The 17,609-nt window shown below is 56.8% G+C and overlaps 1 protein-coding gene across 1 annotated transcript; it reads left to right on the top strand.

Annotated features, from left to right (window-relative positions):
* The first annotated feature begins 6,946 nt into the window (after positions 1 to 6,946).
* On the top strand, positions 6,947 to 16,857 carry LOC131567286 (E3 ubiquitin-protein ligase TRIM62). The gene is made up of 6 exons (XM_058818858.1): positions 6,947 to 7,002; positions 9,336 to 9,751; positions 11,468 to 11,563; positions 13,241 to 13,497; positions 14,453 to 14,568; positions 16,195 to 16,857. Exons 2-6 carry the CDS (start codon positions 9,344 to 9,346, stop codon positions 16,743 to 16,745), a joined length of 1,428 nt encoding a protein of 475 aa, XP_058674841.1. The 5' UTR covers positions 6,947 to 7,002; positions 9,336 to 9,343; the 3' UTR covers positions 16,746 to 16,857.
* The last annotated feature ends 752 nt before the right edge of the window (positions 16,858 to 17,609 follow it).

Raw genomic sequence — 17,609 nt, 5'->3', positions numbered from 1 at the left:
TTTTTTCTCTCTCTTTTCCTTCTTCTTCCTGCTTGGAGGGGGGTTGGTGGAATAATGATGATAATAATGAAAAAAAAAAAAAAAAAAGAGGTGGAAAAAGGCGAAGTTTGGTTAAGTGAAGTTGAAATCCTCAACCTGGGAGGGGATTTGCGGAGGGGGGGGGGGGGTTGCCAGACAAAAAGGCCGGGGGATGGGGGTGGAAGGGGGGGTTTGGGGAAGGGGGGGTGGGCCGGCTGGGTGCTCCCCCCACCCCCCCTCCATCCGCCGCCTCTCCCACATTCTCAGACGTTTTTATTAAAATTCGCAGACAAAAGGCAAACAAAAATGGCAGCCCCGGCTTATTTTTAAAACGCTAGGACGGGGACGCCATGTTCTGCAGGGCTGAGGGGAGGGGGAAGGGGGGGCGGTGAGGGGGGAAAAAAAGGAGGGAAATTTTTTTAAAATATTGATTTAGATGAAAAATGAATAAAAAGCAGCGCGGGGGCGGGGGGGGGATGGGGGGAGTGTGTGAAGGTCCCCCTTTTCCCGCTTGCCCCCGGGGTGAGGGGGATTTCGGGGGGTTTTGAGGTGTTTTGGAGAGGGAACGGGGGGGTGGAAAGGGAGGGATGAGGGATATAAGAAAAAAAAATAAAGCGAGGGGGGGAAAGTAAAAAAAAAAAGACACTTCCTATACCGACAGCCATGGTGCCCCGCCGTCCCGCCGGCTCCGCCGCACGGAGGAAGATGGAGCCCCGCGCCGCCCCCCCGCCGCCGCCCCCGCCTCCGGCCCGCCCGGCCCCGCCGCCGCCACCGCCCGCCCAGGGACGGGCTGGGCTGAGCTGGGCTGGGGCACCCCGGCCCGAAGGGCTTCCCGGGGCCCGCAGCCCCCCGAAACCGCCGCAGCCCCCGGAGAGCTCCGCGAAGCTCCGCAGCCCCGGCTCCCTCAGCCCCGGGAGGGGTGCCCGGTGTCCGCAGCCCTGCAAGTCCTCTTGGCTGCCCAGGTCCCCTCAGCTCCCCTCAGCCCCCCAGGGCTCCCCAAAGCTCCGCAGCCCCCGATTCCCTCAGGCCCGGGAAGACGCCTCAGTACCCACAGCCCCCCAAAGCGCTATCGGGGCTCCTCAGCGCTATCGGGGCTCCCCGGTTCCCTCAGCCTCCAACACCTTCTCACCCGGTCATTCCCCTCGGCCCCGGCAGGGCTCCCCGAACCTCCGCAGCCCCCCAAGGCCCCTCAGCCCTGTCGGGGCTCTCCGGTTCCCTCAGCCTCCAACACCACTTCATCCAGCCGGTCCCCTCGGCTCCGGCAGGGCTCCCCGAACCTCCGCAGCCCCCTCAGCCCTGTCTGGGCTCCCTGGTTCCCTCAGGCCCCCAAATCTCCTCAGCCCTCTGGTTCCCTCAGCTGCCTCAAGTCTCCTCACCCCCCGGCTCCCCTTCCTTCTCAGCCTGCCCCACTCCTTCAGCATCGCTAGCCTACCCAAATTTTTGCAACCCTCAAATCTCAGCCCACTCAAATCTCCTCAGCCCACTCAGTTCACCTCAGTACCCCCAAAATCTCCACAATCACCCCTTTTCCCTCAGCCCACCCAAAGTTCCTCAATCCCCTGTATCTCCTCAGTTCTCTGACCCTGCCAAGTCTCAGATCCCTCAAATCTCAACCGCATGGTTCCCTCAGCGCCTTCAGGAATTCTCAGTGTCCTCACATCCCCAAATCTGCTCGGAATCCCCCAAAATCTCCTCAAAGCCTCCAAATCTCCTCAGCCCCCCAGTTCCTCTTATGCCACCCAAAGATCTTCAAATGCCCAGATCCCCCTAGATCCTCAATTTCACTCAGACCCCCAAATCTCAGAGACTCCCCAGATCTCCTCAGATCCTCCAGATCCCATCAGTTCCTTTCATTCTCCTCAGCCTCCTCCAGCCCCCCCAAATCTCCTCATCCCCCTAGTTTCCTTAGCATCTCCAGGACTCCTCAATGTCCCCAAATCCCTTCAGACCACCCCAAAATCTCCTCAGGCCTCCCAAATCTCCTCAGACTCCTCAAAATCTGCTCAGACTCTCCAAAATCTCCTTCTCTCCCCTAAAACTCTTCCACCCCATTCCCCTCAGCTCCTCCAAAAGCTCCTCATGCTCCCAATTCCTCTCAGCTCCCCACAAGCTGTCACCCCTCCATTTCCCACACAAATCTCCTCACAACTCCTGATTCTCTTCAGCCCCCTTGGTTTTCCTCAGCTCCTCTCAGTTCTCCTCAATCCCCCTGAACTCCCTTAGCCCCCCAAATCTCCTCAGCCCCCCACAGGTCCCAGCCCTTCTTAGTTCCCCTAATACCCCACGCACCCCAGTTCCTCTTATCCCCCAAATTCCCCTAAATTTCCCCCTCTCTGCCCCCCTCTCTGCCTCTGCCACCCTCAGCCCCTCTGTGAGGCTCCACAGCCCCATCAGGGACATCCCCAGTCCTCCTCATCACCCTGAGGATCCCCAACATTTCCCAGGGGTGTCCAGCCCCTCTCGGGGTCTCCCCCAAACTCAGGGTCCCCCCAGCTCCTCTGTGGGTCTCTTGCAGCTCCCTAAATCCACAGACACTGCACACAGGGGAAGGAAGAGTGGGGCAAATCCCATCCATTCCTCTTCTCCTAGGTCCAAGGGATTTACCCTAGAGCTTCTGAGTTTTCACTTTTAAAATTACTTTAAAAAAACAAACAAACAAAAAATTAAGGCTCTTTGTCATGTTTTCCCAAAATGTTCTGTTACAGAGGAGGATGGAGAGGAGAAGGATGTCCTGAAAGGAAATGGTGCCTCTGAGAGAGGTGGGAAATGGGAAAGGATTTGGGATGGGATGGGATGGGATGGGATGGGATGGCATGGGATGGGATGGGATGGCATGGGATGGCATGGGATGGCATGGGATGGCATGGGATAGGATGGGATGGGATGGGCACCCAAGACACGGAGTGGACATCCCTTTGCAGCTGCCTGGGGTGTCAGAACCCCTGGAACACGTTCTGGCCACAGCAATGGAGCTGGGACAGAGGCACCATCCCCCGTGGGACCTCTGGGCCTGTCCCTGGCTCTCCCCTCATTCTCTGTCACCCTCCAGCTGGGATCCCCCGTCTCCCATCACTTCCCCATCCTGGAAGGTCCCCAGATCCATTAATTATCCATAACTCAACCAAGAACCTAAGCCAGCAGCTCCAAAACTCCCTTTTTATCTGATTTTCGGATATTGACACCCAGAAGTTGCCACCCAAAAATGGAACACTGGGAGGGCCTGGATCCCCCCAGAGCTTCCCTAATGTCTGATTTCACCCTCTCTGGGTTAATTTCCATCAGGGCTTTCACTTCTGCTGTGGGATTTTTTTTCCCTGTGATGAAGAAACTGGTGGTTTTAAACCTCGGCACCAATTTAGGCATTTTCTGATTTTTTTTTTGCAGGGGCAGTGGAGTTATCCAATCCCAAATCTGCACTGGGAGGAGATGGCGTGGGTCACTGCTGAACTTGTGGGATCCACCAAGGATTGGCGAACATCTCCTGGGATTTTCCTTGTTGGGACTGGCTGGGAGAAGTGACACTCCAGGCTTTTTTTCCAACTCTACTTTGGGTGGATTAATCTTGGGTGTGGGAAAGGGGCCCCTTTCCTGGGAAGGTGGTTGGTATGCAAGGAAAGAAAAAAAAAAAAAAAGAAGAACAACAAAACCCATGCCCAGCTCCATCCCAGAGGCTGGAAAATGAAGGAAATTAGTGCTTGCCTGCTGAAAAAAAATATGATTCCAAGGCTGGTTTTGCTCCCAGGATAGATCCAACCACGATTAAAAGGAGCAGAAGGTGGGAGTGGAAGGAAATCATGCTGGAATCACCACCACAGGGTTTCTGCAAAGCCACAGGGCTGTTAGACCTCCACAGAGCAGTGTGTCCTTCCCATTCCACCAGCACCAGATCCATACAGGATCTTCGGCAGGCTCAGCAGAGAAAAGGAGATTTTTATGGGTTTCCATTCTATGGGTTTCAAACTGGGATTTTCTGGTGAGAAATGTGGTCCTTGAGTGGTGACACTGGGATCCTCTAGAACTTTTCCAGTGTTCCCAAAGCCTGTGGCACTCCCATGGAAAGGGAATTCTTTGGGAAACACCTTCATCCCACCCACCTACTTGTTTCCTTCCCCAAAAATCCCTTGTTTTACATAAAAACGTGGTTGAAAGCACCTACCAGAGTGGGCTCCCCTGGGATGGGTGGGCACAGCAGGCATTAGGGATGCCAGTATTCCCAGTGCCAGCTATCCACATGAGGGAAAAAGTTCATTCCAGGCTTCTTGGCATTAGCAACCCCAAAAAGTAGGTTTTTCTCCCTGGATTGGCAGCGATGGAGAGTACAAAGGGCACAGTCTGATGCTGGTGTGAAGCAAACATGGAGGTTTTGGGCTGGAAAAAAAAAAAATCCCCTGAGGTGCCAGAATTTCCCATCTCCCTGCAAAGGGGAGAGCCCTTGGGCTCTAATTAGGTAACGAGTTAATTAGGATTAATTAGTTACTGTTTGCAAAGCACTGCGGAGATGAGAACTGGCGGTGTGGGGCGGCTTCCTGCTTCCTCTATGGAGGAGTGCAGCATCCTCCTCAGGAAAGGGGGGTCCACCAACAAGGTTGGGATGAAACCCAGCGGGGTGGAGCACTCCAGGGTGCTCCCGGCACTCCAGCAGGGATGGATTTCCGTGCCAGGATGGACTCACACGCGCCAAGAGCCGGAGCAGGCACGTCCCGGCGTGCCCATGCCGCCGGCGGCCAGGGGGAACATTCCAGCACCGCCGGCTCCTCGGGGCCTCCCTCCCTTGCCACCGGCATTCCCGGCACACGCAGCACACGTGGGGAGCACAGACAGGTTTTTCCCTGCCCGCCGGCTTGGCCGCATCACCCAGGCTCTTGCCACATTGTGGGATCCTCCAGCCTGCTGGAACCGCAGCAGGGAAGGGCCGTGTATCCCGTAAAAAGATTGGGAATCAAGGCATGGTGCAGCCCCCCTGGCTCACACAGGGTTTACCAGGAGGTAACAAAGCCAATTTACTAATTAACTGGGATTAATTTCCCTGTTTGCCCAAACCACGCTGTGGTTTCCCTTCGTTGCCCAATGATCCGCCAGGGTGAGTGTTGGCAGTGCTGGCTGAGTGCCACGTGCTCCAGTTGGGATGATGCTCTCCATTGCCCCAAATTCCTGGAAATTTCACCCAAATGCTTAGGGTACAATTAAATAACTCATTAACTACATGGGATGGGATCCTCTAGCCCTGAATCTGAATCTGGGGTGAAAAAATGATTTTTCCTTCTTTCCATGGTTATTTGATACCATTCCAGCTGTTCCTCAGTCCCCAGAGGGTCCCAGAGGGGAGACATGACCTGAATTCCTAAAGCAGGAAAACAAGCAGGAAAAAAAACAACACCATGTGGGTTTGTTATATTTTTTTAGCTGTTTCCAAGCTTTTGGGGCCTAGCAGGAAGAGGAGCAGAGCGGATTCCCTGGAAGGGGATGGGGATAAATGGGATATGGGGTGTACCTGGGTTTGGGGGGAGGCAAGGGGGTGCCAGCAGTGGGAGGGGGTGATCCAGCAGTGAAAACCAAGCAGTTTGTTCCTGTTGGCTGTTGGCCAGGCAGTCACGCCTCTTCCCAAATATGCAGCTCAACTTGCCCTCAGGAACTGTGTCCCCTTCCCCACTGCTCCCTCCATCCTCCAGCCCCCCTTACCCCCACCCCAGGGCTCCTTCTTTGTCTCTCGGGTTCCTCAAGTGGGGAGTTAAGGATCCCTGGGGATCCCAGGGGGTAGAAATGTCATTATGGGGCAGGCAGTGCTGCCACTGGTCCCAACTGGTCCCACCATGGCCAAGCATGGTGATGACACAGCAGATATCTGCCACCCAAAACTCCTCTCTGCAATTTTTGACTAAATGGGTACATTTGGGGTGAAAGCGGTGTTCTCTCAGCAATAGGTTTGGGGAGAAAGCAATGTTCTCTCAGCAGTAGGTTTGGGGGGAAAGCAGTGTTGTCTCAGCAATAGGTTTGTCTGTGTCAGCTGTGGGGTCACCTGGCTCTGGTCACTGGTAGGTACAGAAAACTGGGAGGAAGAGAGGGATAGAGGGGCAGGAGTACAGGAAGGATAGACAGGATGGATAAACAAATGGAGAGACAGAGGAATAAGAGAAATGGGTGGATGGGAGAGCAAGCGATGGATGGATGGATGGATGGATGGATGGATGGATGGATGGATGGATGGATGGATGGATGGATGGATGAGAGTCCAGGGACATGGACAAATGGATGGATGAAGGTTTTAAGGACCGCATGGGGAAATGGGTGGACAGGATAACAAGGAGATCTGGAGGGATTGATGGAGGGCCAGAGGGAGGGAGGAGTGGGTAGAGGGATGCACAATGGGAGGCATGGATGATTGGACAGAGGGATGGACAGAGAGATGGGTGCATGGACAGATGGGTGGAGAGAGGGACAGGACAGATGAATGGATGGATAGAGAGATTAAGGTCTGGAAGGGAAGAAGGTTGGACAGGGGACCGAGAGCTAGGTGGAAGGATGGATGGAAAGATCAGAGGACAGAGGGACAGAACGACTGACGGACAAATGGATGGATCAAGGGCTGGACAGGGAAATAGCTGAGTAGAAGAGAAAGGGATGGACAGAGGGACAGACAGGGATAGAAAAAGGGCTTTAGATCAGGATGGGGAAGGGTCAGTGGCCGGCTGTCCGGACAGACGGACAGCACACGGCTGCCTTGGCCGTGGCCCCTTTAAGCGCCCCCCCGCGGGCGGCGATGGTACGCGCCGGCGAGGCCGCGCCGCGCGGGGGACAATGGGGTGGGGGCGGGCCCACTGTGGGCGCGGGGGGGGCGGGCAGGAAGTGCAGCGCGGCCGCGCCCCCTCTCGCTCGCCCACCCCCGGCCCGTCGCGGCGGGGCCGCTCTTGAGGCGGCGGCGGGACAGCGATCCCAGCGGCACCGGCACCGGAGCACGGCACCAGAGCAGCACCGGGCACCGGCTGGGTGAGGGCACCAGCGCCGGCGGCTGAGGGAGGCGCGGGTGGCATCGGACGGGGTTGGCGGGGACCGGTCTCGAACCCGGGCTCGGCCGCGAGCGGGGGGCGGCTCGAACGCGAGGCTCCGTTGCAACCCCAGCCCCGAGCCCCCCAAATCCACCCTCAGCCCCGAGCCCGCCTCGGGCAGCCTCGTCACGGCCCCCAAATCCGGCCTGAACCCGAGCAGCTCAAATCCAGCCTTAATCCTGACTGCCCAGAGCCAGCCTGAGCCCCGGACCCCCAACCCCAGACCCAGCCTCAGCCCCAGACCCCAACCCAGCCTCAGCCCCGGACCCCAACCCAGCCTCAGCCCCACCCGCCCCTGTGCCCCTCATTCAGCCCCATCCCTGCCCCCCAGCACTCTGCAGGCTCAGCCCCACTCCCCAATATCCCCGGTACCCCCGGTGCCCCTGTCAGACCATGCTCTGTATCTGATTCGCCCCCAGCTTCGCTCCTATTGCAACCCTATTGTGTCCTCTCCCAGCATTGCTCTGATCTATCCCAAATCCGCCCAACTACATCCTGATGCTCCCGTTATCCGCGTTGCATCCTAATCTCCTAATGTAACCCCTCCAGCCCCCCCACCCATTGTATCCTGACCCCCCAGTTCCCCCTCCCTGCACTGCAACCCTGTTGCAGCTTGGTCCCCCATTGTAACCCTACATCCTCCTGTTGTGGCCTGATCCATTCCCCACAGTGAGACCCTCTGAGCACCCCCAATTGCATCCTGACCCCCTCTGTTCCCCCCTTTGTAAATCCTCCAGCCCCTTATTGCCTCCTGACACTCCCATTTCCCCAACTGCAGCCCCTTCAGCCCCCCTTGCATCCTGACCCCCACCTTGCCCCCCATTACAAACCCTGCACCCCCCATTCCCACCTGATCCCCATCCCCCTTATTATCATTATCCTCTTCCCTACTCCCCCATTTCTCCCCACCCCAAGTCCCCCCACTTATGCCCTCCCCATCAATCCCCATTCACCCCCTCAAGCCCCCGCTCACTCTCTCACCCTTAACTTCCTCCCACCCCAAACCCTCATTGAGCCTTTCCCCCTACAACTTTTCCCCCAGCCTCTTCCCACCCCGAGCCCTCTGCTCACCCTCCCAAGCTCCCATTCTTCTCACCTTCATCCCAAGGCCTCCACTCACCCTCTCCACCTTCAACCTCCCCCCATCCCTTTTACCTTCCCACCTCAAACCCTCTCATTCACCCTTTCCCTATCAACCCGAGGCCTTCACTCACCCTCTCCCCCACAACTGCTTCTACCCCAAGCCCCCCTTTTACCCCCTCCCCTCATTCATCCTCTCTCCTCCACCCAAAGCCCCCCATTCACCTTGTTCCCCCATGGTCCCCCTCCCCACAATCCCCCATTCACCCTAACCCCATGTCCCTCTCCCCAGCCCCCCTAACCCCATCCCCCTCTTCCCAGCCCCCCCTGACCCGGTACCAGTCTTTCCAGGTCCCCTCACCCTGTGTCCCTCTCTGCAGCCCCCCCTGACTCCGTGCTCCTCTTCTTGGCCCCCCTGACCCCATGCTGTTGTCCCCAGCCCCCCCTGACCCCATGTCCCTAACCCTGCACCCTTGACTCTGTGTGCCTCTCTCCCCTTGACCCCGTGTGCCCCTCTCCCCAGTGCCCCCTTGACCCTGTTTGCCCCTCTCCCCAGCCCCCCGACCCTGTTTACCCTTTCCCCAGCCCCCCTGACCCCATGCTGTTATCCCCAGTGCCCTCCCGACCCCATGCCCCTCTCCCCAGCCCCCCCTGACTCTGTGCCCCTCTCCCTGGTCCCTCCTAGCCCTGTGCCCCTCTCTGCAGCCCCCCTAACCCCATGCCCCCTCTCCCTGGTCCCCCCCTGACCCTGTGCTGTTGTCCCCAGCTCCTCCTAACCCCGTGCCCCTCTCCCCTGACCCTGTGTGCCCCTCTCCCAGCTGCCCTAACCCCAGCCGCCCTCCCATCACCCCTGACCCCATGCCCCTCTCCTCAGCACCTCCTGACCCTTGCCCCTCTCCCCAGCCGCCCCTAACCCCATGCCCCTCTCCCCTGACCCCGTGTGCCCCTCTCCCAACACCCCCCGACCCTGTGTGCCCCTCTTCCCAGCCCCCCTGACCCCATGCCCCTCTCCCCTAACCCTGTGCCCCTCTCCCCAGTCCCCCTAACCCCGTGCCCCTCTTTTCTCACCCTGTGTACCCCTCTCCCAGCACCCACTAACATCATGCCCCTTACCCCGTGCCTCTCTCCCCTAACCCCGTACCCCTGTCCCCAGCCTCCCTGGCCCCCCCCTGACCCCATTTATCCTCTCCGCAGCCCCAGCCATGGCCTGCAGCCTCAAGGACGAGCTGCTGTGCTCCATCTGCCTGAGCATCTACCAGGACCCGGTGGGGCTGGGCTGCGAGCACTACTTCTGCCGCCGCTGCATCACGGAGCACTGGGTGCGCCAGGAGCCGCAGGGCACGCGCGACTGCCCCGAGTGCCGCCGCACCTTCCCCGAGCCCACGCTGGCGCCCAGCCTCAAGCTGGCCAACATCGTGGAGCGCTACAGCGCCTTCCCCCTGGACGCCATCCTGGGCGCCCAGCGCAGCCCCTTCCCCTGCAAGGACCACGAGAAGGTGAAGCTCTTCTGCCTCACCGACCGCGCCGTGGTTTGCTTCTTCTGCGACGAGCCGGCCGTGCACGAGCAGCACCAGGTCACCAACGTGGATGACGCCTTTGAGGAGCTGCAGGTGGGTCCCTGTCACAGACATCCTTTATGGAAAATCCTTTCCTTAGGGTTTGTCCTCCTGAGAATCTGAGAGGGCTCAGGAACCAAATGTAAACAATGGTTATCTGCTGCTGTGGAATGCAACAGGTGCATTTGTGATTGGCCCATGTTGGTTGTTTCTAATTAATGGCCAATCACAGCCCAGCCTTTGTTATGATTCTTTCCTGTTCTATTCTTAGCCAGCCTTCTGATGAAATCCTTTCTCCTATTCTTTTAGTACAGCTTTAATATAATATATATCATAAAATAATAAATCAAGCCTTCTGAAACATGGAGTCAGATCCTCGTCTCTTCCCTCATCCTCAGACCCCTGTGAACACCATCACAGGTCCCTGTGGGGTTCCCTGCCCCAGGTGGCTCCTTGGGGCTGCTGTGTCCACCTGGTCCCTCTCACATCTGTGGTTGTGCCCTTCCCTTTTGTCCCTGTGCCCATCCTGAGCCCATGGGCATCGGTCTTGTGGCTTCCTCCCATGTGCCTGTCCCTGCACCCTTTCTTCTGTCCTTGCACCCCTTCTTCCATCCCTGCACTCCTTTTCCCTATCAGGGGCAGCCCCGTGCCTTCTTTCTGTATGTCTATCTGTCCCTGCACCCCATCTGTCACCTTTAGGGTCACAGCACTGTGAGTGCTCTGAGGGTGACAGGGACAGCCCCAGCACCAGGACCACTGCTCCCACTGCCTGCCCTGAGACCCCACATGGTCCCTGGGGTCCCCTCCAGGCTGGTGTCACTCTGTGAGGCCACTGGTCCTGTCCCTGCTCCTGCCAGACACTCATTATGGAAGCAGAGGCTTCTTCCTGTGGCTTCTTCCAGTCCCTCTGTCCCTGTACTGCTTTTCCTTCTCAGGGTCAGCCCTGTGCCCACGTCCTGTCATTCTGTCTGTCCCTGAAACCCTCCTGTCCCTGTGGGGGTCATCCTTGTGCTGTTTTCCTGTCTGTCCCTGTGTCCCTGCACCAATTATTTTCTTGTCAGGGTCAGTCCCATGCATTTCCCCATCAGTCTGTCTGTGCACCCCTCCATGGGGGTCACTCCTGTGACTTCCTCCTGCCCACGTGTCCCTGAACCCTGTATTTCCCTGTATTCCTTCTTTTCCCTATTGGAGTCAGTGCCACGGCTCCCTTCTGTCTGTCTGTCTGTCACTCCCTCCTCCTCTCCTCACTGGGATCAGCTCCATGCCTTCCTCCAGTCTGTCTGTTCCCACAGTCCTTTTGTCTGTGTTGGGGTCAGCCCCATCCATCCATCCATCCCTCCCTCCATCCCTCCATCCATCCATCCATCCATCCATCCATCCATCCATCCATCCATCCATCCATCCATCCATCCATCCCTCCATCCATCCCTCCATCCCTCCATTCATCATCCATCCATCATCCATTCATCCCTCCATCCCTCCACACTGCTCCACACGTTATCCCCCTGGGATCCCCCTTCTCCATCCCCACTGGGAATCTTTGGGAACCCCCAAATCCCCCCATGGCTGAGCTGTCCCCCAATCCAGGACCTTCCAATCCAGGACCTGTCACCCCCACCCCAGGCAGGACCCTCATCCCACAGAGGCCACCCATAACCTGGCCATCCCACAGCCCCATAACCCCATGGCTGGTTTGGGTGGGAAAGCTCCCTGTGGGATCCCTTTTTTGCCCCAAATCACCAATTTCTGGGTTTTCCCTCCTGTCCCCAGCGGGAGCTGAAGGAGCAGCTCCAGGGGCTGCAGGAGAGCGAGCGTGGCCACACAGAAGCCCTGCAGCTCCTCAAGAAGCAGCTGGCTGAGACCAAGGTACGTGTGAGGACACCACTGTCACCCCTGGGAACCCTGGGGACCCTCTCTTTTCCCCCCAGCCCTTCACAGCCCCCCAAAGCAGAATTGGGGTCAACCTCATTGCCACCCCAATGACACCCCAACCCTGACCCTCACCAGCCTGCTTTTGGAGCTTCCAAACACTCCAAACTGGACAATTTCCTGGATTTCCCCCATTTTTTCCTTCTGTGGTCCCCCAATGGGGCTGCTCATCCCTCTGTAATTTCCTGCAGGGCTGCTTTGATTTATCTTTTTAATTAATTTAATTAATTATCTCTTCACTCAGGGGTTCAGTGTCCAGTGAGGTTCAATTTTCTCCCCGTCCCCACCAGCAAGTGAGGTGGGGCTTTTTAGGTTTTTGTTTTTTTTTTTTTTAGTTTTGGTTTCCGGGTTTTTTTTTTTTTTTTAAGGGGGTTTTAAGGTGTAATTTGAGGAATTTTAGAGGATTTTAGGGTTTTTTTTAGGCTTCCTAAAAGATCTCTTTAAAGGTTCTTTAAGAATTCTTTTAAGACCTCCATAAATTTTTGTGAGTTTTTTTCAGGGTTCTTTTGGAGATTGTTTTAAGGTTCTTTGGAAGGTTCTTGTAGGGTTCTTTTAGGTTTCTTGGGAAGATTCCTTAAGGTGCTTTTTTAGGATCTTTGGGAGGTTCTTTTAGGTTCTTCAGAAGGTTCTTTTAGGGTTACTTTAGGGTTCTTGAGGGGTTCTTTGTAAGGTTTTTTTTTTGAGAGGTTTCTTCTAAGGTTCTTTTAGGTTTTTTTGGGGAGGTTCTCCTAGGGTTCTTTTAGGGTTTTTTGGGAGATTCTCCTAGGGTTCTTTTATGGTTTTTTTTAGGGAGGTTTTCCTAGGGTTCTTTTAGTTTTTTTGGGGAGGTTCTCCTAGGGTTCTTTTAGGTTTTTTTGGGGAAGTTCTTCTAGAGTTCTTTTAGGTTTTTTGGGGAGGTTCTTCTAAGGTTCTTTTAGGTTTTTTTTGGGGAGGCCCTCCTAGGGTTCTTTTAGGTTTCTTGGGGAGATTCCTTAAGGCGCTTTTTTAGGATCTTTGGGAGGTTCTTTTAAGTTCTTGTGAAGGTTCTTTTAGTGTTTTGTTTGTTCTTTCAGGAGTTTTTTTTAGGGTTCTATTAAGTTTTTTTTCTGGGGAGGTTCTTGTAGGGTTCTTTCTGGTTTTTTTTGGGAGGTTCTCCTAAGCTTCTTTTAGGGTTTTTTTTGGGGAGGTTCTCCTAGGGTTCTTTTATGGTTTTTTGGGGAGGTTCTCCTAGGGGTTCTTTTAGGTTTCTTGGGGAGATTCCTTGAGGTGCTTTTTAGGTTCTTCAGAAGGTTCCTTTAGGGTTACTTTAGGGTTCTTTGTGAGGTTCTCCTAGGCTTCTTTTAGGGTTTTTTGGGGAGGTTCTCCTAGGCTTCTTTCAGTTTTTTTGAGGAGGTTCTCCTAGGGTTCTTTTAGGCTTTTTGGGAAAGTTCTCCTAGGCTTCTTTGAAAAGCTCTTTGGGTACTTCTTCCAGCATCCTCTCAGTCCATTCTTTAAGCACACACTCCCAAACCCACCCTTGCATCCCGTGGAACTCCCTGCTCCGATACCCTTGTAGACATTCACTTGGGGGATTAAGGACCTCCTGGCCTGACCAGCCGATCTTTGTGCACCCCTAACCCCCCTTTGCACCCCAAGTCCTCAGCCAAGAGCCTGCGGGGGACCATCGGGGAGGCGTTTGAGCGGCTGCACCGGCTGCTGCGCGAGCGGCAGAAGGCCATGCTGGAGGAGCTGGAGGCCGACACGGCGCGCACGCTCAGCGACATCGAGCACAAGATCCAGCGCTACAGCCAGCAGCTGCGCAAGGTCCAGGAGGGCACCCAGATCCTGCAGGAGCGCCTGGCCGAGGCCGACAAACACGTCTTCCTGGCCGGGGTGGCGTCCCTCTCCGAGAGGTGGGTGGTGGTGAGGGGGTGGCGGTGTCACCCGTGTCACCCCTGCCTCCGTACCGTGTGTTTTTATTGGAATTAATACCCATATGGCCAGGTGGAACGTGCCTGGGCTCGTCTGGCCCTTGCTGCTCAACCAAAGGTGGAAACTGTGGTGGTTTCACCTCAGAGACACCTTTGGCTAAGCTGGATGTGTGGTGTTTCACCTCAGAGACACTTTTGGCTAAGCTGGATGTGTTGTGTTTCACCTCAGAGATGCCTTTGGCTAGCTGGGTGTGTGGTGATTTCACCTCAGACGCCTTTGGCTAGCTGGGTGTGTGGTGTTTTCACCTCAGAGACACCTTTGGCTAGCTGGATGTGTGGTGGTTTCACCTCAGACGCCTTTGGCTAGCTGGATGTGTGGTGGTTTCACTTCAGAGACACCTTTGGCCAGCTGGCTATTGCAGCTGGGCACCTGGGACAAGTCCAGGCATGCAGGAGCTCTGGTGGTGGTGGGATAGAGCTTTTCCCCATAACAGGGTCTGGTCCTCAGGTTTACCTCTGGTGGAGAAGCTTTGAGGTGATGGTGAAGGAAAGGAGTCAGTTCTGATGGAGGGTTTGGATCCAGAGCTTCATTCTGGCCCACAGGCCTCTGAATGCAGCACCAGCTCCAACAGAACTCCCTGAGCCCGTGGTTGCTGCTCCTTTTAACCCTGGGGAGAGGGGCAGGGAAGGGATAGGGATCCCACCAACCAGGTAAGGGGGGCGAGTCTCAGGGGACAAATGACACCTGGATGGCCCAATGTCTCCCAGGGCTGAAAGGCATCTTTTGAACTCTGCCAATCCCTTCTGGAATGCCAGGATTGACAGACAGCACTCAGCAGGGGCAAGGGAGGGGGAAAGGAGAGGTGATTGGCACCTGGGGAAGGATTGGGAAACTGAGGCAAGCTCTGACATCACACAGCAGTGTTCTTCTCCACAGGCTGAAGGGGAAGATCCACGAGACCAACCTGACCTATGAGGACTTCCCCACCTCCAAGTACATGGGCCCACTGCAGTACACCATCTGGAAATCCCTCTTCCAGGACATCCATCCTGGTGAGGACATGGGGATGGGGGAGTGGAAAGGGATGGGGAGGTCACCGGGGACAGGAACACACCAGTGAGGGATGGGGAAGGGGACATCACATGTCACTGACAGGGGATGGGGACATTGCTGCTGAGGGTCCGGGGTGTCAGTGATGAGGAGCAGGGACACACCAGTGAGGGACAGGGAACATCACTGAGGAGCTGGGGTTGTTCAGCCTGGACAAGAGGCTTAGAGGTGACCGTATTGCTCTCTACAATTCCTGAAGGGAGGTTTGGGTTTTTTGGGGAGGTTCTTCCAAGATTCTTTGGAAAGCTCTTTGGGTAGTTCTTCTAGGATCCTTTCAGTCCATTCCTGAAGGGAGGTTGCAGACAGGTGGGGTTGGTCTCTTCCACCAGGCAGCACTGACAGAACCAGAGTCTTGAGCTACATCAGGGAAGGTGTAGGTTGGATATTAGGAAAAAATTTTCACCAAAAGAATAATAAAGCACTGGAATGCTCTTCCCAGGCAGGTGGTAGAATCACCATCTCTGGATGTGCTTAAAAAGGCTGGACATGGCACTTGGTGCTAGAGTCTGGTTGAGGTGTTAGGGCACAGGTTGGACTCAGTGATCTTGGAGGTCTCTTCCAACCTCATCATTGTGTGATTCTGAGACAAGGGATGAGCATGGGGACAGGACACCCCAGTGAGGGATGGGGAAGGGAATACCACCTGGGAGGGAATGGGATGTCACTGACAAGGGATGGAGACGAGGGTTAGTGCAGCCCTTGCAGCATTGCTGCCAAGGGTCTGGGACATCAGTGATGAGCAGGGACACACCAGTCAGGGACAGGGGACATCACTGACAAGGGATGAGCATGAGGACAGGAGACCCAGTGAAGGATGGGGAAGGGGACGTCGTCTGGGAGGGAGCAGGATGTCACTGACAAGGGATGGGGACATTGCTGCCAAGGGTCTGGGACATCAGTGGTGAAGAGCAGGGACACACCAGCGAGGGACAGGGGACATCACTGACAAGAGATGGGGACATTGCTGCCAAGGGTCTGGGGTATCAGTGATGAAGAGCAGGGACGTAGCAGTGAGGGACAGGGGACATCACTGACAAGGGATGAGCATGAAGATAGAACACCTCAGTGAGGGATGGGGAAGGGGACGTCATCTGGGAGGGAGCAGGATGTCACTGACAGGGGATGGGGACATTGCTACCAGGGGTCTGGGACATCAGTGATGAGGAGCAGACACACAGCAGTGAGGGACAGGGGACACCACTGAGGACAGTACACCCCAGTCAAGGATGAAGAAGGGGACATCACCTGAGAGGGAACAGGATGTCACTGACAAGGGATGGGGACATTGCTGCCAGGGGTCTGGGACATCAGTGATGAGGAGCAGGGACGGGAAACATCACTGACAAGGGATGGGGACATTGCTCCAAAGGGTCTGGGACATGAGTGATGAGGAGCAGGGATGGGGAACATCACTGACAAGGGATGAGCATGAGGACAGAACACCCCAGTGAGGGATGAGCACAAGACCACCCTGCTGACCTCCCCGTGCCGCTCGTCACCCCGGTGGCACCTGGGCTGTCTCCAGGGCTGCACTAACCCTCGTTCCCCCCCCGTCCCTGCTGTGGCAGTGCCAGCAGCGCTGACCCTGGACCCTGGCACTGCCCACCACCGCCTCATCCTGTCGGACGACTGCACCATCGTGGCCTACGGCAACCTGCACCCGCAGCCGCTGCAGGACTCGCCGCGCCGCTTCGACGTCGAGGTGTCGGTGCTGGGCGCCGAGGCCTTCGGGGCCGGCGTGCACTACTGGGAGGTGGTGGTGTCCGAAAAAACCCAGTGGATGATCGGCCTGGCCCACGAGGCCGTCACCCGCAAGGGCAGCATCCAGATCCAGCCCAGCCGCGGCTTCTACTGCATCGTGATGCACGACGGGAACCAGTACAGCGCCTGCACCGAGCCCTGGACGCGGCTCAACGTCAAGGGCAAGCTGGAGAAGGTGGGCGTCTTCCTGGACTACGACAAGGGGCTGCTCATCTTCTACAACGCCGACGACATGTCCTGGCTCTACACCTTCAGGGAGAGGTTTCCCGGCAAGCTGTGCTCCTATTTCAGCCCTGGCCAGAGCCACGCCAACGGCAAGAACGTGCAGCCGCTGCGGATCAACACCGTCCGTATCTAGGGGGGGTTTTGGGGTGTCCCCCCCGGCCCTGGCGGGTGTTCCCCCACTCCAGGAACTGGTGCCGGTGCTGGGCAGGGTCTGGCGTTGCGCCTGCTGCTCTCGGTCCTGTGCTTCCAGGGAATCCCAGTGCGGGGGGCTGGGATCGGCAATAAAGGATTTGGAGAGAAGGGGCTGGGTGGTGGAGAGCCCCAGGGTGGGGGGGCTGGGCTGGGGGCACCGTGGGGTGACATGGCAGGGGTGTGTCACCGTGCTGGGGTGCCACGCTGAGCTGGGGACATTGTGGCACTGTGCCATGGCAGGGGTGTGTCACCGTGCTGGGGTGCCACGCTGAGCTGGGGACATTGTGGCACTGTGCCATGGTAGGTTGTGCCAGGGCAGGGATCTGTCGCCATGATGGGAGTGCCACAGTACTGGGGGCATTGTGCCCTGCTCTGTGCCATGGCAGGGGTGTGTCACCATGCTAGGGGTGCCACACTGTGCTGGGGACATTGTGGCACTGTGCTGGGGACATTGTAGCACTGTGCCATGGCAAGAGTGTGTCACCATGCTGGGGGTGCCATGCTGGGGGCATTGTGGCACAGTGCCATGGCAGGGGTGTGTCACCATCATGGGGGTGCCACACTGTGCTGGGGGCACTGTGGCACTGTGCCATGGCAGGGGTGTGTCACTGTGCTGGGGTGCCACACTGTGCTGGGACATTGTGCCCGGCTCTGTGCCATGGCAGGGGTCTGTCACCATCATGGGGGTGCCATGGGTGTCACACCCATGTGTCAGGGATCACCATGCCGTGGGACATGTCCTGTGACACATGTGCCACATGTACAGCCCCGTGCTCTGCTGTGCCATGCCGTGGCCTGCTGTGCC

This window comes from Ammospiza caudacuta, chromosome 22, assembly GCF_027887145.1.
Source record: "Ammospiza caudacuta isolate bAmmCau1 chromosome 22, bAmmCau1.pri, whole genome shotgun sequence".
Taxonomy (NCBI): Eukaryota; Metazoa; Chordata; class Aves; order Passeriformes; family Passerellidae; genus Ammospiza; species Ammospiza caudacuta.
Note: the sequence above shows the minus strand (reverse complement) of the source record. Positions and strands in the feature narration are given on the sequence as shown.

What these genes read in the sequence shown, in the direction of transcription:
- LOC131567286 (XM_058818858.1), top strand. Translation starts at nt 9,344, where the DNA reads ATGGCCTGCAGCCTCAAGGACGAGCTGCTGTGCTCCATCTGCCTGAGC. An exon ending in AGCAGCTGGCTGAGACCAAG is followed by an intron (nt 11,564 to 13,240) that starts GTACGTGTGAGG and finishes TTGCACCCCAAG; the next exon opens with TCCTCAGCCAAGAGCCTGCG. An exon ending in GTGGCGTCCCTCTCCGAGAG is followed by an intron (nt 13,498 to 14,452) that starts GTGGGTGGTGGT and finishes TCTTCTCCACAG; the next exon opens with GCTGAAGGGGAAGATCCACG.